The 23,492-nt window shown below is 54.5% G+C and overlaps 1 protein-coding gene across 9 annotated transcripts in view; it reads right to left on the bottom strand.

Annotated features, from left to right (window-relative positions):
- The window catches only part of TSNARE1 (t-SNARE domain containing 1), a 77,151-nt gene that overhangs the window by 17,862 nt on the left and 35,797 nt on the right, over positions 1 to 23,492 (bottom strand). For 8 of the 9 annotated variants that reach the window (XR_013824513.1, XM_079901488.1, XM_079901493.1 and 5 more), the window contains 6 exons: positions 20,036 to 20,113; positions 19,241 to 19,310; positions 14,229 to 14,319; positions 11,401 to 11,475; positions 10,908 to 10,967; positions 774 to 932 (listed from right to left, as the gene is read on the bottom strand). Coding sequence is in view for 8 of the 9 variants with exons in the window: in XM_079901488.1 (XP_079757614.1) it covers positions 774 to 932; positions 10,908 to 10,967; positions 11,401 to 11,475; positions 14,229 to 14,319; positions 19,241 to 19,310; positions 20,036 to 20,113 (533 nt within the window). In the remaining variant the exon portion in view is untranslated. The remainder of the gene's footprint in view (positions 1 to 773; positions 933 to 10,907; positions 10,968 to 11,400; positions 11,476 to 14,228; positions 14,320 to 19,240; positions 19,311 to 20,035; positions 20,114 to 23,492) is intronic. The other variant, XM_079901491.1, reaches the window with a different exon arrangement.

The raw sequence follows: 23,492 nt of genomic DNA, 5'->3' as shown, positions 1-23,492 counted from the left end.
CGGCTACATTCTACATGCACCTCCCACATCAGGAGGCCCCCTCGCACACTCACTGGCACACCTGCCCCTGCACATCCACCACGTACTGGCACACCCACTCAGGCACCCGCTCCCACAGGTCCATCTCAGGGAACTGCACACCTCTGGCAGTTGTCACGGGTCATCCACGGCCAGCAAAACATCTGGCAGCACGTATTACACACATGCAAACTTGAGAAGAACAAAGAACTAGCAGCCCCCACACCCCATGGTCGGACACTGACAACACCACCGCCACCTGCTGGCAGCCGCCCCAAATTACAGGTTCAGTTCTCTCGGCAGTTCACTCAACCACTCAAAAACTATCCACTGGAACTAACTGGGCGCTGAATGGCCTCATCAGAGCGAAATGGCTTCCTGGAAACCTAAGCGTGCAGTGAAGGAAGCAGCCACGGAGACTGGCACGTGCCACCACGTGGCCAGAGGGCTGAGTCCACTAGGAAAACACGGGGGCAGGGCGATGAGACACAGGGTGAGACGCTGTTGGGTTCCCTGGACTCCCTCTCTCCACCGGGCGGCCCAGGTGGCCAAGCTCAGGCAATGCCCTGGGAGCCCAGGTCCAGCCCCTCTGGGCTCGGGCAGGGGGCAGGCCTCAGTCTGCTGGTCACAGAGCAGTGGCACCACCAAAGGGCTGGCCCAGTCTCCACTGCTGGAGCGCCGAGAGCCGCCACGGCAGCCGGGGACACCCATGGGCACACACACATGCACGCACGCGTGCGCACGCCAGCCCGCACCTCGATCTGCAGGATGGCCTCCTCACGCAGCCGGATGGCCTCCAGGTCCTCCTCGGTGATCTCTGGAAGCAGCGCCTGCCCCTGGGCCTGCCACACGCCGTCACCCCCGTTAAAGATCTTCTCGTCCTCGGACAGCTCGGCAAATGGGGCCTGGGGACTCTGCCGAGACACAGACCAAGGTTACCCGCACGCACAGCCCGCTGCCACCCGGCCGAGCTCTCGGCAGGCACCCAGGAGCCCCCAGCCTGCAGCCCTGAAGGGGCGGGGGGGCGGGCTCCACCCTGTCACTCGAGGGACGTCCCCACGGGGTCCCGGGTGCTGGGGCTGCCGTAGATGGTGGGCAGACACTGGGCCCTGTGGCCGTCCCAGGCCTGGCTGCGGGGAGCACTCGGCAGGACCCCACAGCCCCCCAGAGCCAGGGCCACACAGAAGACCCTGCAGAGCACAGCCGCCACGTTCCCAGCTCTCGAGGGGTCACAAGCCTCTTCATGAGCCCCTAGGAAATGCCCCTACAAGCACACAAACCCCAGCTATTCGTCGGGGGGCTGTGGCCCCCCTGGGAAGCCCATCCCAGAGCTGGTTACAGACCAAGTGCAGCTGCCGGGCAGGGGCCGTGGAAACCGAAGCATGGACATCACCCAGTAGGGCACAGACCCGCCCCAGCTGGGACCAGATCACGGGGAAGGAAAGCCTGAGGGGGGTTTTCAAGTTGTCTTATCCTTTACTCATTCCTTTAATTCACCAAATTTTCGAATGCAATAAACTAGCAGCTTCTCCCTTTAATGAATTCTATCTGTTCCCTGAGGGAACAACCTGGGTACAAGTGAGCTGACATCCACCCCTGAGGTGCCAGTCCCGAGTGGGGAGTGGGGTGCCAGTGGGGGGCCGCGCCTACCCAATCCCCACAGAGATGAGACAGCAGGAGCCAGGGATACCCCTCCTCCCAGAGCCATGGCTTCACACGAACAATGCTTCCAATTTACCTGCAAATTTTCAGCAGCAAAGCCTACTGACCTGCACCCCACGGCACCCCCCCAGGAAGACAGATAACGGCACACGCACTCCCCCCAGCCCCGCTCCCCCAGGCCTGTCGTGATGACCAGAGCAAGAGGAGAAGGCACAGAGGACGGGCAGAGCCCCGGGAGGGCAGCCTGCCCACCAGTGCCCCTCACCTCCCACGTGTGTCGAAGCTCCTTGGAGCCGCTGTCTCTGACGCTCCCAACATCCTTGCAGGGAGCAGCCAGGAGCCCACTTTACAGATGAGGCCGCAGAGGCCGAGAGGCCAAGGAACCCAGAAGAGCCGGGAAGTGGAGCAGGGCTCCGGGCTCCCACCTGGCACAGGGAGCTCCAGGGCGAGAACCACAGACCAGGAGAGAGGACGGTGCCGGCACAATGCTGACCACACGCCCTCCTCCCGGCCCGGGGACACACTGCCCTGGAGGCAGAGGTCAGTGCTGGGCGCACAGACAGACGGGGGGACGGCTGCCGCTCTTCTTGAGCCCCTCCTACAGGTGTCTGGGCAGCGGGGACGGGGCTGAAACACAGGACTGCCGTCGCCCACGGAACGGCCCTCTGTCACATCCCCAGGACACTTGGCGTCGGTCACCTTGGAAGGAGGCTGCAGACGCTGCCACTTGCCTATTTTCTGTTTCCCCTTTGTTACAGGCCCCTGATGTCTGCCTGCAATGAAGACCACCTTCCCATGCCCTGTGCAGCTCAGGGTCACATGGCAGTCCTGGCCACACTGACGCCAGAGAAGTGACTCTGGGTGTGTGTGGGGGCGGCGGGCGGGTAGTCCAGGGGTCCACTCGGCTCCACAGGACGGTCTCTGTGCCTGTCCTCCCAGCAGACCCTGCTCCCTGCGGGCCCTGCCACACCGCCTACAGGAGGCCCCGCGGGTCAGCAGGAAGAGAACACAGTCTAGTGTCCACATTCTTTCCTGCACTTTGGGGCCCACGATGGCCACCGCAGGCCTGGCCTGCGGTGCAGTGGAGCGGGTGACACTGCCCACACATACTCAGCTGGGCACCAAAAGCGGCAAATGGCACAAAAAAGAGCCTTGGGGCACCTGGACGAACGCCAGCACAGGCGAGCGCAGGCACTGGAAAGCCACGTGTGACTGCGCCTAGGAAAGGGTACACACCGGATGCCACCCTTTCCATTGCTCGAGCCCCCACAGGGTGGGCACGCTCCCCTCGGTCACAGGGGGACGCGTCTGCACACACCCCGTCCTCCTCCCAAGGCTGGCACTCTCCCTACAGACCACACCGATACACGCAGCACCTCGTCCCCACCGTCAGCAGAGGCCTTTGAATAAATCAATACGTGGATACGTGAACACAGAATAAAAGATCCACAAATTCTGCTGACGGGCGCTCCTCGTCCAAGGCGGCAGTCACCACCTCCCTTCCCGGTGTGGGCGGGAGGAAGTGAGCAGTGCCAGGCGGGCAGGAGCGGGGTGCGGGCTGGCCCCGCGCCAGGCCGCGCGCCTCCACCGCCCCCCTTCTGCGCTTCCCAGGCCCCGCCTAGGCTGCAAAGCCCAGTCAGGTTCCGGCCCAGCACTGGCACCGTCGGGCCAGCGGCACACTCTCAGGGCCTCAGCGTTCTGCTCCACAGAACGGGAAGAGTGACCCGCGCCCAAGGCCTGTGGCCTGTGTTCACCACACAGCAGCTGTGCTGTCTGCACCCCCTGTCCCGTCCCTTCCCCGTGCGCACACCCCTCACTCCCAGCAGGAGCCGCGGCATCTGGTCCCCCTCGCTGATCCCATGCCCTCAGTCCAAGGCGGGAGGGACCGAGAAAGCTCGGCTCTGCCGCTTACTAGCTGTGTGATACTGCCGAGGTCCTTACCTTCTCCAGCCTCAGCCTTCGCTTCCCTAAGACGGGGCCGATACCGCCTACGTCCCAGAGTCACATAAAGAAGTGACTGGGATGCAGGAGAGGCACTGACCAGCGAGCACACGTGAAAACGAGATGCCAATGGAAAGCCCAGGTCAGGTGCCACGCAGGGCCGGCCGTCCCCGGGCAAGTGAGTTACAGGGCACAGGACACGCGTGCCTGCGGGGGACCCCAACAGTGCACCCCTCCCGGCAGCAGCTGCTCCAGAACAGGACACCCAGCCCTGAGCTGCACTGACGCCGGCCCCCCACCCACCTGACTCCATTGGCCTGGGGCACCGCCTGGACAGGGGCTTCTAAAGGCCTCCCTGGCAAACCTAACAGCCCCCGTGGGAAGAGCCCTGGCCCGCGCACCCAGGGGTACGCCCACTGCAGCTCTGCTGTAAAGCACAACGTGACCAGCAGGGGGTGGGCAGGAGCACGGGGGCGCAGCCTGCAGTGAGCACCACGGACCAGCTGAAAGTGAGTCAGACACTATGGTGCAGAAGTGACACGACGGGTGTCGCGTGAAGCCTCCTGGAGTCTGGGTTTCCGTGGAAGCTCCAGAAAGCCGAAGCAAAGGGTGCCGGCCTCCCTGCAGGCGTGGGTACGGCGCCTGGCCTCCACAGGTATCGGCCGCCTTCCCCAAGCGGCTCAGGACAAGGGAGCAGGGAGCGAGAGAGGGCTGATCCCGCCGCGGCCCCCCTCCTGTAAGGATCAGAAAGCACCCTTTATTCTCCTCACAAAGCCTCAATGTGGGTCTTGAGCTCTGAAGCCAGGATTAGGATGTGCTGGCAGGGTGGGCGCTGGGGCCGCAGCGCAAGGGATAGCCGTGTGATGGCTTTCCAGCTTGCGGGGCAGCCAACAAAGGCGGCTTTCTCTTTGCTCCAAGGCCCAGGGCTTGGGTTCCGTTCCGACACGTCCATTAGAAGCCCACAGTCCAACGAGACTGCTGGGGGGCGGGCCCAGCGGTTTCCCGTGAGAAGAGATGGAGCCCGATGGGGGTTCAGGGATGCCAGGAGGGCGCGTGGCGGGGGCTCAGCGTGGCCCCCCACCCAGGGCCAGTGAGCAGCGACCCAGGGCTCTCAGGGGCTCTGGGAAACGGGCCACTGTCTCGCCAATTCCGGCCCAGGGCTCTGCATGGGAAGCCCGTGACCTCGGCGGGAGGGCACGCGTCAGAACGACAGAACGAGAGCTGGTCGCACACTTGGGAAACACAGCTTCTGCGTAGTAGCCCGAGGCTGGTCATCCACTTCTCCAAATAGCAAAAGGCTGTGTGTGTGAGCTGACGGAAGGCTGGAGGCTCAGTAAAGCCCAGGACACAGAACAGGCGTGACTGTCGCCATCCTTCCCTGGCCCCATATTAAATAAAGGCGCTGGGGCCCAGGGGCAGGGCCAGCCCGCCCTGCGCCTGGCGGGGACCGCAACTAGGGTACTTCCCAGCAGACGTGGAGGTGAGGTGGTCTTTATTGCTGCTGCTGGGAGCACGGGGCTCTGGTGAACCCACACCAAGCTGGCGACGGCAATGCAGACTTCGGAGTGTTCCCAGCGCTGGACAGGCACAGCCCTGCCTTGGGACAGAGGCCAGCCCAGAAGCACCTGGCGGCTGCCCACTGCCTAGGCCTGGGTAGGAGACTGACCCAGGACCCAGCTGAGGCTGCGGCCGACAACAGCCAAGAAGGCTGACTCCAGAGAAGCCAACCTGCCCCTGCTCACAGCCACACCCAGCACTCAGCTCAGAGGAGAGCCAGCAGGCAGCGGCCACCCCTGCTCCTGCCAGGACCAGGACCACCGGTCCGCAGATGACAGCCCGGAAGTCCGGATCATCAATGCGGCCACACCCCCGGGCTGAATCCTGCAGTGTATCATCTCATCAGCTACAGCTTCCAAAATTCCTGGAAATAATCTCATCTTTCATAACTTCTCAGAAGCACTGTTGACCACTGTCTTCCTCTTTAAGAAAAACTCTACTGAAATAGGACATCAGTAGTTGAATGCACAAATCACAAGTGTAGATCGGTCTGTGAACTGTAACAAAAGGAAGACTTCCGGGTCAAGATACGGACATTCCAGCCTCCTCCTCATCATGCTGTCCCCTACCAAGGGTAGGGGCTTCTAACTCTGCCCGTTGGTTTGGTCCGGTTTTGACCTCTATCCTCTTTGGGCTCAGCGTGTGTCCGAGGTGTCACCGGGGCCTTGCTGGCCACAGCACAACCCTTCTGCTGCCACAGTCTCCCATTTACGGACTCAGCACAAATGCTGTCCATCCCACCGCAGGCTGGCTCTCTCCCAGGTGTCTGCTGCTGTATGTCACGTGTGCTCAGCGTTCTTCTATGTGACTTTTCACTGGGTATACATTTAAGGTGGAGCTGCAAGGCCACAGACAGGACGTTTCACTCCCCAGGTGTGTTCAGCTACCAGAGCGGGGGCACCACTCACACTCCCGTCTACTGCACAAGGTCTCCGGCTGCCCCACAGCCCTGCCGGCACTCGGCGCGCTCCTGCATTTTCATTAGTTCTTTTTAGTCGTGTTGGTGGGGGTGAGGTGTGCAGAGATGCAGCATCGTGGGTTAACTCTGCCTGCTTCTAATGACACGGGCTGAGCACACACCCATGTGCTTACCAGCCATGCTGACGTCCCTTTTGAACGTGCATGCCCCAGGGTGTTTGCCCTTTTATGTTTCTGAATTGAGTTGTTTGTCTTTTTCCTACTGATTTGTAAGAGATCTTTACACATTATGAAGTCCTTTCAGATACGTGATGTGCAAATGCCTTCTCTCACTCTGTGGGTCACCTCTTCGCTCTCTGAGGGTTGTACAGACTGTAACAAAGTCAAGTTTATCACTTTTTCTTTACAGTAAGTACATTTTCATCTGTGTGGGAGGAAGACAGCCTCCTATGGTAGCCTCTAGAAGCTTCACTGCCTTACCACTCACATTTAGATGTGTGATCCAGGGAAGTGTTCTGAGCCTGGGTGAACCGGGGTGAAGGATCTGTTGTGCCAGCAGTGCTCCAGCCCCCTCCCAGCCACAGAGCGATGGCCCTGGGCCCGCAGCACTTCCTGGCTGAGAGGGTACTCACAGCCTGAGCTGGCTTGTCACCTCGTGTGGACATCCTGCCCTTCGCTCCTCAGTCACTCTGACACCAAGATGCAGTGGGCGGGGTGTTCGGACCTGTACTTGCCGTGTGCTCAACAGGACCTTTCCCAGCTCAACCATCAGCCAATCAGCATCAAGTCCTGTGCAAATCCTGTGCCTCCCACAAACCAGGTAATCACGTATGTGTGAGTCTGCATCTATATGCGACTCTGATCCCACTGGTCTGTTTGCTTAGCCTTCAACAAATACCACACTGTTCCAATTTCTATTGCTTTATATTGTGTTCTGATACCTGGGAATGTAAACCCTCAGTTCTGTTCTTCAAAACTGTCTTCATTATTCGGGGGTCTTTATATTTCCATATAGATTTTATGATCGGTTTGACAATTTACACACGCGTCATATACAAACACATATTCAAAACCTGCTAGGATTTTTATTTGGATTGTATTGAACCTACAGAACCACTTGGTGAGAACTGACATCTTTATACATCAAAGTTTCCAATCTACAAATATGGTGTACCCCTCCATTATTTAATCTTCTGTAATTTCTCTCAGTAATGTTTTATAGTTTTCTATATGGAAGCTTCAACAACTGGTCACGGATGTCTTCCTGGTTTTGACGCTATTATAAATGCTGTCACTTTTTAAGTATCATTTCCAAATTGTCTTTTGCCGGCACACACAATGTTTTCTTGCACACTGACATGGTAACAGAAATCCTGTTACATTCACTTACGAACTCTCAAGTTTCATCAGATTCGTTCACATTTTCTAGTTACACAATCATGTTGTCTGTGAAGGGGTTTTAAACCTTCCCAATTTTAAACCTTTTATTTCTTTTTCATCTCTTATTGCACTGGACATGCCCTCAGTGCAATGGAGAATAGAAGCAATAATACTGGACACCATGTCTCCTCCTCACTCTCAGGAGAAAAGATTTTAATATCTCACCAGTGAGTGTGCTGCTGTTAGACTTTTGCAGGTACCCTTTATCAGATTAAAGGCATTCCTATCTACTCCTAGTTTGCAGAAAGTTTTGAGTCCCCCTAAGTGGGTGCTGAATTTTACCAAATGCTCTTCCGTGTCTATGGAGATGATCAAATAGATTTTCTTTCTTACTGAATTAACATGGTAAATTACTCTGATTATTTCTGAATGTAAACCAACCTTGCATCCCTAGAATAAATCCTACTTTATAATGATGTATTACCTTTATATATATTGCTAGACTTAGCTTATTAACATTTTGGTTAGGATTTTTGCTTCTATGCTCGTGAGACAGCACGTTATTTTCCATTTACTAGCCTCATAAAGCAAGGTGGGACGTATACCCTCTTTTTATATTCTATACAAGAGTTTGTGTAAACTAGTATTATTTATTCCTCAAATATTTGGGAGAATTCATCAGTAAAGCCATCTAGTCTGAAGTTTTATTGCTAGGATGCTTGTTAATTATGGATTTCATTTCTTTAATAAATACTGGACTTTCCAGATTTTTTACACATCCTGGGAGGTCACATTTTTCTTTAAAAACTTGTACTTCATGTAAGTTGTCAAATTTATGGGTATGAAGTTGCTAACAGTATCTTATTACTTTTTTTTTTAGTTTTTAGAAGCTATAACGATATAGCCGTTTTCATTACTGATGCTAGTAATTTGTATTTTCTCTCTGTATCTTGATTAACCTTGTAGGATTTAACAATTTTATTAATCGTTCTAAAGAACCAATCTTTGGCTTTGTTGAATTTGTCTATCGTACATCTATTTTATTTTTCACTTGTTTCTGCTTTTTCCTATATATTTTCTTTGGATTTAATTTTTTGTTGTTTTTCTAGCCATTTGAGATTGAGAATTAGATCACTAATTTTCACACGTGCTTCTTTTCTAATATATGTGTTTAAAGTTATAAACTTCCCTCTAAGCACTGCTTTAGTTGCAACCCATAAGCTTTAATTTCTTGCATTTTCATTTTTGTTCAGTTCAAGATTATTTCTAATTTCTACTAGGGTTTCTTCTTTGATCCATGGGTTATTTCAAATTATATTATTTAAATTCTCAACCCCTGGTGTTGAGAATTTTGTTACCAGATTCTAGTTTAATTGCACTCTGGTTAGAGAACATATTCAGTATTATGTCAGTCATTTAGAATCTGCTGAGACTTGCTTTACCATCCAGCATATGCATTATGTGTATATTCTCTTAGTGTCATAAATGTCAATTAGGTCAGTGTATTAATCAGTAGTATTGCTTGAATATTTTATATCCTTCCTGAATTTTTTCAATTTATTTTATTAGGCATTTAGAGTGGTGTGTCATAATTTCCGACTGTGATCGTGGATTTACTAGCTTTCCTTTTACTACTATCAGTTTTGCTTTATATTTCTATTTTTGAGGGTATATTGTTAGGTACATATAAATTTAAAATTATGTCTTCCATTTGAATTAACTTTTTATCCTTACAAAATATACCTCTGTCTGCCCACTAAGAAGTCTTCATGTGAAGTCTGCTTCTTCTGATATTAATATGGCTCTGTCTGCCCACTAAGAATTCTTCATGTGGAGTCTGCTTCTTCTGATGTTAATATGGCTTTACCAGCTTGCTTTAGCGTTTGGTTGCACAGTATATTTTTTTCCATATTTTTACTTTCAACATTTTTCTGGATTTATATTTAAGGTTTGACTCTTCTGAGCACTACACAGCTTTTTTCTTTTAACCAAGGCTGACCATCTGTGCCTTTTAATTGGAAGGGTTAGTCCATTTTAGCTTAGCATAAGTGGTATAAATCAACCATCTTACAATTTATTTCCTATTTTTTCCTGTTTTGTGTTGATTTCTTTTTTTTTTTTTTGCTTTTAAATTAAGCATTTGTTTTATTATTTCATAGGTACCTCTCTATTGATGTTACGTTGTCTATTCTTGTATTGTCCTTTTAGTATTACCCACAATGCAATATGCATCCTTGGATTATTACAGCCTACCTTACGTTGGTATTTTCGTCTCTTCTCTGATGACGCAAGGACATTACAGTACCTTAACACCATTCACCTCCTTTATGTCCTCTGTGCTGTTGTTGTGCAAGTATTTTCATTTGCCCCATACCTTAAGCCTCACAAGTCATTATTATTATTACTCAACAGTCAACATGGATTTAGGTGTATCCACATTTTATTGTTTTCAGTGCCCATAATTCCTTCCTCCATTACTACGCTTCCATCTGGGATTATCTTCCTTCTTCTACTTTTAGAGAGTTCTGCTGATGAATTCTCTCAGTTTTTGTTTCTCTAAATATGTTTTCATTTCACCTTTCCTTCTGAAAAATATTTTCACCAGATGTAGAATTCCAGGTTGGCAGTTATTTTCTTTCAACTGTCCTCTGGTTTCCACTGTTTCTTTTAAAACGTCCAGTGTAAGTCTCATTGCTTTTTTAAAAATAATGTGACTTTTTCTTGGGCATCTAAGACTTTTTTTCTGGCTTTAATCTGCCTTTAAGATTTTATTTTTGTCTTTGGTTTTCAAGTTTTTATTATGATGTGACTAAGCGTAGCTTTAAGAAACAGGATAACTTTATCCTATTCATCATAGAGCTTCTTCAATCTGTGGCTTGAAGTATTTGGACAGTTTTGGAAAATTCTCAACCATTACCTCTTCAAATATTGTTTCTGTCCATTCTCTCTCTCCCCCGTTCATCTAGGACTCCAATTACACCCTTTACTGGATTTTCTATCATTCCTACTCACAGGAGGGTTGGTCTAATACAAGTTGGTCCTGTACAGTAGGTAGAACTGTCAGCAAGCACTTCCCTGTATCAAGCCCATGCCAGAGACCTGAGGGTAAAATGTCAATTTCTTTTTCTATTTTAAGGATATTTAATTCATTATTTTATTTTATTTTATTTATTTTACCTACATTTTTATTGAAGTCTAGTTGATTTACAATATTGTGTTAACTTCTGCTGTACAGCAAAGTGATTCAGTTATACATGTATACATTATTTTTTATATTCTTTTCCATTACGGTTTATCATACGATACTGACTACAGTTCTCTGTGCCATACGGTAGGACCTTGGTCCTCCCCGCCCTTCCCTGGAGCCCCAGTGGCACCGGATTCTAAGCTGTCCTCTAACACCCCTGGCCAGGTAAATACTCAGCACCCACCTGCTGCTTGCCAACCCTCTGTGCTGTGGGAAGCAGTGCTCTGGACTTTTCTGCAATTCTCTGTTGGATAAAGTACAAGAAAAGGGAGACGGGAAGAACAGAAAAGGTGGGGAAAAGAGAAGAAACAGTCAGATAAACACAAAGCACTGGACGATGACACAGCAAAGCACACCTTCAGCTGCCCCAGGACTCTAACTGGGAGCCTGGCTGGGCTTGGGGGCTGATCGGCTAGATGGCTTCCTCCCACATCCTCGGGCGGCTGTGGAAGGATGGGTGATACCTGTTCTCCCACCTCCCACGGGGCTGTCATGAGGACCCTCTTAGGCAGCGCTCCAGAGGTAAACATCCCTCGCTTGCACGCATGCTGTGGTCCCACCAGCCAGATCCTGGCGATTATCCAACGTCTGCAAGGTGGCCCTTCCTCTGCTTTGGGGGGTGGGACTGTACCAGGCCGACCCAGAGTGGGTGCTCAGGGGACCTGCAGGGGCCTCACCTTTTGCACCACTCCATAGCTCTGGATGGCGTCTGAAAGCTGAGTTTTCAGACGGTCCAGCTGAAGACGCTCCTGCTGCAAAGAGTGGGGGGCGGCTTCAACAGGCTGCCGAGGCCTCATCTTGCCCCCGCGGCCCCTCCATCCCTGGGCACTTCAGTTCACTATGCTCCTGTGCCCCTCCCGTCCCTCCTGGCGGCACCTGCACCACAGCGTCCCCGTCCACCCAGCTCCAGCCTCACGGCCGTCACCACCCCCTCTGCCGTTAGAACCGGGTTCATCCCCATCTTCATCAGCCGGTGCCGTCATCTCCATCACCTCAGACACCAGCAAGGGCTCCACGGGCTCAGCCAGCATCGCCGTGAGCACCATCTCCACCAACCACAGGCATCAATACTGACCTCGGGGCCAGCCGCTCTAACGTGATATGCCGTCCTGTCCCCAAAACAAACTACTCGGGTGAGAGGTGTTACGATCCCCACCTAGCAGCTCAGGAGATCTTGGGCACAAGTTCTAAGTGGCCTGTTCCAGGTCACACAGGCGGTGAGGCTGCATGTCAGCCCCAGCGTCAGAACTGCGGCCGGCAAACCATCCATCCTGCCCCCAGCACCGCAGCCCTCACACACGGCCTCTGTCCTCCTGCTGGAATGGGACCTCGTCTCTCGTCGTCTCTGCACCCCAGCGTCAAGGATGAAACCCGGCACAGAGCCAGCACCCAAGGCACACTGACAAACGAGGGAACGGGCAAGCAAGCCCTGGACCCTGACACCGCCAGGCCATCGGGAGCCACAGCCCCTCCTCTCTCACCACACAGCACTAGCACCAATGGAGCCACGCCAGTCCCAGGGTCCTTGGACCAGGACGCGGACACAGGCTCCTGCCCCCAGCACCTCCTGTCAGCTCCCAGGAGGGCCCTGGACACTCCCCAGACCCTGCGTCTCAAGTCCCAGAACCCAGCCCTCACTGCCACCATGCACCCGCGGGTGAGAAGGGGCCACGGGGCACCAGCAGGCCAGGCGCGTTCCGGGAGACCAGCTCTCCAACACCTGCCCTTCCAGGGCACTTGGCAGTGTCTGGGCCTCACAGCTCTGTGGAGTCTGTTCCAGTGTCCAGGTAAGGCTCTTATAATTGGCACCACATGTATGCCCCAGGACAGACCTAAGGGCCCAAGGGGCTATTTAGTGCTTTTGAGCAAAACATCTCCAGCTCTGCAGCCCACGTGCTCCAGCACCAGCTCCAGGTGACGGGCTCAGCCTCTCTTCCCTGCGAGAGCAGTGACCCACGCTGCCCCCCTGGACAAGAAGTCCTCCCGCAGGACCTCACTTGTGTTCTCCCAGCATCTGGCAGAGTAGGTGTGCAATAAATGTTTGTTGGTTCTCAGATGGATGGATGGGTGGGTAGGTGGCTGGGTAAGTCAGTGGACAGGCAGGTAAATGGATGGAGGGACAGATGGACAGACGGGGGGCTGGTGGGTGGGTGGATGGAAAGAAGGAAGGATATATTAGGCTAAAAGTGAGCCCTCTGAACTCCCAAGGGGGTCAACTCTGCTTTCCAGCCCTCATGACATACACAGAGCCGGGGACATGCGTCACAAGGCCACACGTGAACAGGCCCGTGAACACCAAGGCCTCAGAACCGCTGCAGACGCTGCCCTGTGCTGCGTGCACCCTGGGCGAACCCTGGCCCAGGCGCCCGCCTCTGGTCCCGACGACCAGGCTGTGACTGTTACATCGCATGCAGAGCAGCGCCCGCCACTCCCAGCAGAGCTCTGAGTGCTTCCTGCACCTGAGACCTCGGGTGCATCCTGCCACGCCATGCAGGGACACCTGACCCCTGATCCTAGGACGTTTTTTTAAGTGTATTTTTTTTTTTTTAATCAAAGTGTGACTCAAGTTTTCGAGCTGGGTCTACTTTATTAGGCGAAACTCCATCTATCTTAAGTGTACAGCTCACCGTAAGTGTAAGCTTCAGCTGTGCAACCAGCACCAGCACCTGGTTTTAGAACATTTCCATCACCCCCAAAGCCCTCTGTGTCCTCCCGAGACCAGTCCCCACGTCTGCTTTCTGTCTCCAAAGGGACCTCCGGGCACCTGGGACGAACAGAACACACACGTGCTCCTCTCACCCCGCGGGAGCTCTGTGCTCGCCCAGGCTGAGCAGCGTCAGTGGTCCACGCCTGCCCACTGCTGGACGGCGCCCGCGGGGCTCACCACGGGGCCTGAGTCTTCCTCACCAGAGGCAGGGCCTCTCTGCGAGGGGCCACACTTCAGCTTTTAGGGTTTGGAGGTGGGTCTCTGCTGTTGTAGCTGCTGGCAGCCCTGGGCCACATGTAAACGAATGGGCAACAAACAAGCTTCACTGAAGAAAACAGGCCCCTGCTCTGTAAGCCGCGAGGGCTTAACAACACTGCATGCTCTGGGCTCCCCCAACCTCTGGGGGAGCAGGTAGGGTGTGGATAACAGACAGCCGGCCAGGGCTGGAGGGCACGTGAGAGGCCAGTGGGGAGGGGCAGCGGGGACATGGGGGCTGTGAAGGGGCCGTGGTCTGGGATGCAGTGGCCGTGACCACGCTGAGGAGGCCGACGGTGAGTGCAGTGGCAGGAAGGGCACACGTAGAGGTGGCAGGTGGGTGAGGGGCACGTAGAGCAGGGCAGGGGGACAGGGCACTCTTGCCCAGGAGGCCGGGAGCCCACGGCACCTGCACCGCTGCCCGGCCTGTGGCCCGGTGAACAGAGGAACGCGCGACCTCTGCCCCGAGCAACCGTGTGGTCAGCATCTGTCTCCCCACCCCCGCCCCGGGCCCTGGCCCCCTCCGGCCCCCAGCGAACATACCCGAGAGCAGCCCCGCAGGAGCTCAGCCATCTGCTTCAGGGCACTGGTGCTGGCTGCGATCGCGTGGTTGGTCTGCTGCTGCACCGTGTGCCTGGAGTGGGTGTGGAGGGGACGGAAGACCAGGGGGCGGGCAGCAGAAAGGGGGGATGACACAGAAGGGCAGCACGGCAGGTGGCGGGCTCGTGGAGGGACGGGAAAGTGCACAGGAAAGGAGGAGTCGTGCAGAGGAAAAAGGGAACAGACGGGAAGGACGTAAAGATAGGCCCAGGGAGGGACAGACACGGGAGAGGGGCAGGCGAGGTGGGGGGAGGGGGGAAATGACATGACACGGTGAACTCAGGTCAGCGTCACCAGGCCCCTCACCTCCGAGCCCCCATGGACCCCATACCCAAGCCACGGGCTCGGTAGCTGCACCCCCGGGGCCCCAGCCATGAGCCCTCCCTGTGGAAAGGCCGCTGTGGGTCAGCACCGGTCGGGGCCCAGGAAGCACGGTGGCTGCACAGGTGGCCCTGGGACCACTGCTGAGGAAAGCCCAGCCTTCTCCCAGGCCTCTGGGGGCCCCGGTGAGACTCCCACCTCCAGACCCAGGAACAGGGGGAGGCCGGGCCCAGGGCCTCTGCCAGCCCCTCAGTTTATGATTCTGAGTGTGACCTTGAAGGTGCTGAAAAGACCAGCCCCTCACCGCCTGGGGCTGACCACTGCCCCTGCGGATGGAGTGACACAGGGCAGACCCTGTCCTCAGGCCTCCTGCGGGCTCACAGGCCCAAGTGAGGGAAGGGCCCTGGCCTGGCTACGGGGCGCAGACACTAGAGACCCTCCCGACCTTCAAGCTGCAGCGCAGATGCCCCCCTTTGCCCCCTGTGGGACCCCCACGTGGCAGCAGCGGGCGTGGGCACCAGGCCACCCCGGGCTGAACATGGGAAGCTCCGGACAGGCCACCCACGGAGCCGGGTGCCGTCTGCCGAGGTGGACGCCCCGGGAGGCACGGGCAGGCCCCAGGCCCCAACGCTGGCCCCTGGGTCACACGGAGCTGCAGCATGCGGAAAGGGGGATGGGGGTGGCATAGGAAGGAGACTCTGCACCAGCCTAAGGGGGCGCGGGCCGAGGACGCGGTGCAGGGACCCTTTCCTCCCAGGTCGCCCGGAGGCCACAGGAAACAGCAGGGACACACGCCGTGTTTCCCCTCGGGATTTGGTCACGTGGTCGCTGGTGCCACAGAGCCCTCCCTCCTTGTCACACCTCCCATCCAGATAAGGAAATATTATGAATCCCAAGTGCCAATAAATTTGACAGCTAAGATGAAAAAGAAAAATTCCTTGAAAGACAAGAATTATCAAAGCTGACTCAGGAAGAAACAGAAAACCTAAACAGCTCTACACCTACTGAAGGAATTAAATTTGTTCTCGAAAACATTCCTACAGATACAGACGACTTCACCATCAAATATTTAAAGAAGTAATATCAATACTATAGAGTCCTCCAGAAAACAGACAAGAAGGGACACTTACATTTTACGCGGCCAGCATTACCCTGATACCAAAACCTAAACAAAGAATCTAAAAGCAAAGGGCAGCAAAAGTCACATAACAGAGCAGCAAAAATCCTGCACAAAATATTAGAAACTTGAATCCAACCACATACAAAAAGGATAACATCGTCCAAGGAACGCAAGGTTGGTGTGACATCCAAAATCAATTAATGTAATCCTCATACTAACAGAACAAATTTAAAAGGGAGAAAATCATCTCAATAAACTATGCAGAAAAAGCATCTGACAAAATTCAACAAGAATTCATGACAAAAGCTCTAAGAAAACTAGAAAAGAGAAGGGAAGGTGATCAACTTGATGAAGAGAGACTGTAAGGACAAAGCAGCCTCCTGTCACTGCCAGGACAGGCGGGCGGCTCCCCCCGAACGGGCACCGGCACAGGCGTACACTTCCAGGACTGCCTACCTCCACGTGGAACTTTGTAGGTTTATGACATTCTAACTATAAAAGGGCACGGTTACAACACTGTAACGGGACGAAAGAGGTAAGCAGCACAGAGATTTAAAACAAAGAAGTGGAAGAGTCTCTGTCACAGACGACAGGTTCATTTATGTAGAAAAATCCTAGGGAATATGGAATCTAATGAGGGCACAGGGCACAGGCGATAAACAGAATCAGCTGTATTTCCATGTAGCGGAACCAAAAATGGGAAATGAAATTTAAGCAACGATACCTCTTACAACAGTATAAAAATATAGGGACTTCCCTGGTGGTGCAGTGGTTAAGAATTCACCTGTCAATGCAGGAGACACGGGTTCGATCCCTGGTCCAGGAAGATCCCACATGCCACAGAGCAACTAAGCCCATTAGCTACAACTACTGAGCCTGTGCTCTGGAGCCCGCGAGACATAACTACTGAGCCCGCGTGCCACAACTACTGAAGCCTACGCACCTAGAGCCTGGGCTCCATAACAAAAGAAGCCACTGCAGTGAGAAGCCTGCACACCACAATGAAGAGCAGCCCCCGCTCGGGGCAACTAGAGAAAGCCTGCGCGCAGCAACGAAGACCCAACACGGCCAAAAATAAATTAATTAATTAATTAATTTTAAAATATATACATATGAAATCATTACCATAAATTTAACAAAATACATGCAAGACCAGTGCACTAAAACCTACAAGGAACTTCTGGGAAAAAAACACCTGTAAATGAGACGAAAGCCAACCATGTTCATGGCCAGGAAGACTCAGGATCCCTGTGAGGCCAGTTCTCTTTAAACGGGTCTGCAGAGTCACTGTGACCCCATATAAAATTAGAGCAAGCTTCAAACATCAGAAAAGGACAAGCTGACTCTAAAATTTATGTTGAAATACAACCAATCGGAAGTAGCCAAGACAATTTCAGAAAAGATGAGCAGAGCTGGAGGACGTCCAGCAGGGAGGTGCGGCCGCAGGGCAGGCTTCCTGCCCGGGGCTCCTGGAAGGACCGTCCATTCATTCAGCTACTCTTGCCGGGGGGGCCCAGCAGTGCCCTGGGCTGACACTGATGAGCCTCACCTTCACTCCCCGGCCACCTCGGCCAGTCTGGGAGCCGTGCTGGGGGGCGGGACAGAGCCACTCACGGTGGCTCACAGAAATGACAAAGCCCACGCCTGTCTCACGCAAGATGAGAAAAACAGGTTCAACCTTGTGAGGTTCTCGTGAAGCTATATTTATTCGATTTGAAAGATTGTTCTTTCTCCTGAGATCAGGTGCTGCCTACTTCAGGAGTACTGAAATATCTTTATTTTTTAATATGATGGCAATAGTGGATGGTAGCGTACTTTTTTTTTTTTTAATGTCCTTACTTGGCAAAATACAAAAGCTGGTGACTGTCAATGTGGAGAAAATATAGACTTGACAACTCCATGCTGTCTCAAGTCATTTAAAAATGCTAACGGCGGGCTTCCCTGGTGGCGCAGTGGTTGAGAGTCCGCCTGCCAATGCAGGGGACGCGGGTTCGTGCCCTGGTCCAGGAAGATCCCACATGCCGTGGAGCGGCTGGGCCCGTGAGCCATGGGCGCTGAGCCTGCGCGTCCAGAGCCTGTGCTCCGCAACGGGAGAGGCCACAGCAGTGAGAGGCCCGTGTACCGCAAAGAAAAAAAGAAAAATGCTAACGGTCCAGGAGGTGCACAAATTCCCCCCACATATGTGGCCATGGAAGGCTCTGGAAGGCCAGGACACACAGGCTAGGGAGCCTGGTCAGCCCCACCTGGAGGAGGGGCAGAGGGCTGGGGTTCCTGAGGGGTGGAGCGGGGCAGGAAGGCACTCAGCGAGCTGTGGACCTGGAAGCTGAGGCTGCAGGGGCGGGTGGGGAGCAGCTGGGGCCCGGGGAAGGGCCCGCTCCCCTCTCCAGACCCACATCGGTGATGGCATCCTCCAGCCCCCAGCCCAGGCAGCCCAGGAAACGCGCTCAAGGGTCAGGGCTCTGAGAAGGCCACCTGTCTGACCCTGGGGACCGCACTCCGGGAGCCCAACCCAGAAACAGGCAGCAGCACAGAGACAGACTGCACGTTCCTGATGCTGAAGACGGACCAGCCCGAGAGCGGTCCCGCATCTCAGCTGAACAACCACACAGAGCTGACAGCGCCATCTGTGCCTCTGAAAGGCACATCTTCAGTGTGCGACGGGGGCACGCATAGCCCCAGCCCTAAGTGTGTCCCTAAGGACATCAGTGACTGAAACGCGACTCCACGAAACGCCTGTGGGCCTGAGAAGAGGCTGGCAGGAGGCCACCCGAGTGCCCACGAGCACGCACTGCTTTCACCATCAGGAAACAATACATACTGCTTTCAAAAAGAAACGTAAAGAATAACTTAAAGCAGAATTGCACACAAAATCTGCCCAGGGCCCTCTGTTGCCTGGCTCTGCGCCCCGAGACTTGGCAGGGGTGGTCCCAGACTGCTTGGGTGGACGGAGAGAAGGAAGGAGGGGTGGGGGGACGGACGGACGAGTGGGTGGCTGGGTTCTGGCCTGTCCACTGAGAGAGGTGCAGCCTGAGCCACACGTCCAGCCCCTCCCGGGGCCTCAGAGTCTTCCTCCCTGAAGGGGAACAGCCTTACCTGCCCCCTTCCTTCCCAGGGTACTTGCGGGATGCAAGGAGCCGAGGGCAGGGCTGAGCCCCGCCAGCAGGAAGCCCTACCTGCTGCCACAAGCTAATTCCAAAGCATCAGGAATCATCAGGGCAGAGAACGCTAAACCCACTGGTGACTGGCCCAGACCTCGGAGGTGCAGCCGGAGCTCTGGTGTGTGGCAGACACGTGAGGGGACAGTCAGTGAAGCAAAAAGTGTGCAAGAGACGCATGTCCCGCCACCTGAGTGCACACCTGTACACAGGTGTGTCTACATGGGTGTCACACATCTGTGTTGGGGGTGGCCCCACGTGAGCCCAGCCAGCTATCGGGCTGGTGTGTAGATGGGCCGGCATGCGAGTGGGTGCAGGGCACATCCGTGTACACCCACACGCACCACACGCACACTCACAGGCTGTCCCGCAGCTCCTGCGTGCCACTTGGCGTCCCCAGGGACCGGAGGCTCTGCTCCAAGAAGGCCACTGCCGAGAGAAGGGGGCAGGAGTCAGGGGCAGCGGGGCGCCACCACGCAGTCCCACCTCCAGGATGCGCCCCCAGCCTGCCTCTGTGCAGGGACGTGGGCACCGAGACCCCACAGCAGGGCCCCAGGGCAGCCCTCTCCCCAGCTGTCCAGAGACAGAGGCCCTGAGTGGGGCTCAGGGACCCTGGGGAGCTGCCCCAGTGGGCCTCGCCCTGGCTCTGGGGAGGGAGGGGCTTCTCTCCCCCGCTGGTCAGCGCTCTCTGACCTGGGAGAGCTCAGAGTTCAGGGCAAACGCGAGCTCCCACCCACGAGGGTACAGGGAGCCCGGGCCACCCTGTGCCCATGCCCCCGTGTCCTGAGGGAGTGGAGGACAAGCCCTGTCCTCGTGGGCTGTGGCTCTCGCCCTGACCCCTAGCCTCGGTGACCTGTGAGGGGGCGGCCCTGCCAGTCTGAGGGAGGCTCTGACACGCTCCTCCCCAGGGGGCCCATCCAGGTCCCAGGTGTGCGACGGGGGAGGGAGGAACGGGCCCAAGAGGGCACCTGCCGAGGACACAGCCCAGCCTGAGCCCAAAGCACTGGGCTCATGCCCTGCCCCCACCTCGCTGTCCTGCGTCGGCAGGGCCTGGGCCACAGGGCACCCTAGTGCGGGAGGCCACCACCCCGAACCTCCCGCAGTGCACTCCGCGGCCCGGACCAGGGCAGGGTGAGGCCAGGGCACTGACTCACCATTGGAGTTGATTCGGAAGACGCTGGCCGACGTCTCCTGGAACAGCTCCTGGAGGTCACTCAGGTCCATCTCGGTGGCTGTGAGGAGACAGGAGGGGGAGGTCACATCTTCACTGCGCAGCCTGAAGGCGGGTCCCCGGGTGGATCCCAGGGCCACCATGCTTGGGCAGAGCCACCCCCTCCCAGCTGTGTCCCCTCGGGGTCCAGCAGAGCCTCAGAGACAGAACAGGAGCCGCAATGCTCAGTGGGGGCCGAAGAGAAGGGCAAAGGGGGCAGCTCCTCGGGCCAAGCCCCCACTGCTGGGCACAGCCCAGGGCAACGGCAGCCTCAGAAACTGCGGAAGTCAGAAAACCCCGCAATGACATCTTTAAGCACTGAAAAGAAAGGAAAAAAAAATCAGTCAACCAGAACTCTGTACCCAGTGGAGATATATTTCAAAACTAGAGGCAAAATAAAGACTGATTCTCAGACAGAAAAAAGCTGAGAGAAGCTCTTTCAGCCAGAGATGCAGGACAGGAAATGTTGAAAGCAGCTCAGGAGGGCAAAGGACGCTTGGATCGGCCGGAGGAGCTGAAGACCGCAGTGGGCGAGCGTGCGGGCAAGCGAAGACGTCCTGTCTCGCTCTTGACCTAGTTCAGAGTCAGATCATCGGAGCCAAACGAGCACCAACGGCGTTAGACATGACGTATGTGCGGGGTGCAGGGGCGCAGACGGGAGTCCTGTAAGGAGCTCACACACCAGGAGCAGGCGAGGCTGTTCCTCGAGGGAAGGCCACGGACGCTAAAGACGCTGGTTACACACTCCAAGCAAAGCCGCTCAAAACCAGAACACCCCTAAGCCAACAGCGGAGGGAACACAGAGCACTGCACCACGCTCGGTCACGCCAGAGAAAGAAGGCACAGCGGAGGTAGCACAGAACACTGCACCACGCTCGGTCACGCCAAAGGAAGAAGGCAGAGAGAAGAAGGACGAGGGGTCACAGGGAAACAAAGGAAGCAACTATCGACGTGGCAGATTTACCCCAAACACACACGTTTTGACACGAGAGAGAACCCATCTAAGGCAGGGTCATGCATCACAGCCCACGCATGACCAGTAAAGACCACGCTGGAGTGTGGATTCAGAACATCTCTGTCATCACCGGAAGCTCAGGGTGAACTGCTGCCACCACTCAATCCACAGCAGATATGTCAGATGGGACAAAAGCAAACTCGACGGCACGCCGAACACGAGAAACCCAGCTCACGTGTAAAATCAGATACAGCTTATAAAGTAAAGGATTGGAAAGTGCATCCATGTAACAGTAATCATGAGACCGCTGGAGGGGCCACGACTGACATCAGACAGAGTAGCACTCAGGACGATGGGTCCAACCAGAGACCAAAAGGACGTGGTTACAATGGTATCGGGGACGAGCGACAAAGACAAATGACCTAAATATGCACCTCGTATCACTGTGTGAAAATACACGAAGTAGAAACTGGCAAAACTGAGACTCGCCGACACCCCACTCTCAGGAGTTCCCAGTACGAGCAGACAGAAGATCCGCTGTCTGTCAGTGCTCTCCAGCAACTTGACCGGAATGAACATCGCAGGACGCGCCACCCAGGAGCAGCGGAACGCACATCCTTGTCAGACACACAAGCAACTCGCAGAGGATGCCGATACCTCAGGCCATAAAGCAAGTCTCGATTGTTGATAATAGTTGAAATTACGCACAGTATATTCTCTGACCACAACAGAACTAGGAACCAATAACAGAAAGAGATCTGGAAATAGACACTTATTTGAAAAACAACACATTTCCAAATAACCATTAGGAAAGAAAAAAATCACAAAGGAAATTAGAAAATATTTTAAACTGAATGAAAACATAATACAAATGTGTGTAAGTAAAGCAATGTGCTGAGGATAATTTATAGCAATAAATACTTACATTAGAAAAGGATAAAAGTCCCAAGTCAACGATCTAACAGAAACAAATCAACCCCAAAGTAGAAAGGAAATAATAAAGGTCAGCAGAAATCAGTTAAATCGAAGTGGGTAAATAGAGAAAATTGATGAAGTAAAAATCTGGCTCTTTGAAACTATCAACAAAATTGATAGACTTGCAGCCAGACTAGTTGAGAACAAAACAGAAAAGAAACAAATTAGCAACATCAGGAAGGAAGGAGGAGCTCTCACTACAGGTCCTACAGGCATTCAGATGACACGAGGGGAACTTTAGGAACAACTCGTGCCAGCAACTCTGACAACTTGGACAAAACAGGCAAGTCCCTCGAAAGACACAAAACAATGAAGCTCGCTCGAGAAGGACCGCAGCAAGGGTGGCACAGACTGTTAGAGAGACTGTGGGTGACAATCCTCCCACAGAGAAAGAAAGGCCGTCTCAGATGGTGGCCACACATTTAAGGGAAGAATAATACCAATTCTACAGAAAGCCTTTCGGAAAACAGGAGGAAACGATTCCCCACTCATTTCAATACTGGCCTCATAGTTTCCCTAATCAGACAGCGTGGGCTGTATAAGCGGAGACACAGATTGAAAGAAACATGGAAACAGAGGCGCCCGGGTCACTCCGTGTCCAACCAGCAGTGCGGCAACTGGGCATCTACAGAACCTCGACCCCAAATCCACCACACTCAAAAATGAACTCAACGTGCACCACAGGTTCAATACAGGTGTCTGGCAGGTCCCTTGCCTTGTCTCCAGAATCAAGGTTGAGCAGATGCACGCGACAGGCCAGCAGCCCAGGAAGAGATGGACGTGGGTGTGAGCAGACGCTGCACCAAAGAAGAAGGATGAACGGACAGACAGCACAGGACAAGCTCCTGGTGCAGAGACCGGGCTGCATCGCAGCGAGGCCCCTCTCCCGCCAGCTCTGTGTGGCTGAAGCCAGCATGACTGCCAGCAGGGACGCCAAGCAGAGGGCTTCTCACAGCTGCCCTGGGGCCTGAAAACGTACAACCGCTGTGGACGATGGCTCGGCAGTTTCTTACAAAGTTAAACTTACACTCACGCTGGACCAGCAATTCGACTCTCAGGTGTTTATCCAAACCCGCCGAGAAAGCGAGGACGTGTTTCCACACAGATGTTCACACGCCCTTTTACTGCGCCAAAAGCCGGCAACGAGGAGCCCGCCCACCACGTGGACGGACACAAACCGTAGAGCGGCCCCTCCCGAGCAACAGAAGGACAAGCTATGACACACCCCACACCCACGGCCAGTCCTCGAACATATTAGGACAGGGGAGGAAGCCGGAGCCGAAGGAGAGCAGCCCGCAGACCTCACACAGGCTGGGAGGGAGAGCAGAGCTGGGCCGGCATCTGGAGGGGAGCAGGGGCCACCCACTGCAGCCCCGGCTCTAGGCCAGCCCAGCCCCAGGGCAGCACGGAGATGTGACACTCGTGCAGCGGGGACCCAGCGCAGGTACTGGGCGCCCTCACCCTCCTCCGG

The sequence above is a fragment of the Stenella coeruleoalba genome, assembly GCF_951394435.1.
Source record: "Stenella coeruleoalba genome assembly, chromosome: 17".
Lineage (NCBI taxonomy): Eukaryota > Metazoa > Chordata > Mammalia > Artiodactyla > Delphinidae > Stenella > Stenella coeruleoalba.
This window is presented reverse-complemented; position numbering and strand designations above follow the sequence as displayed.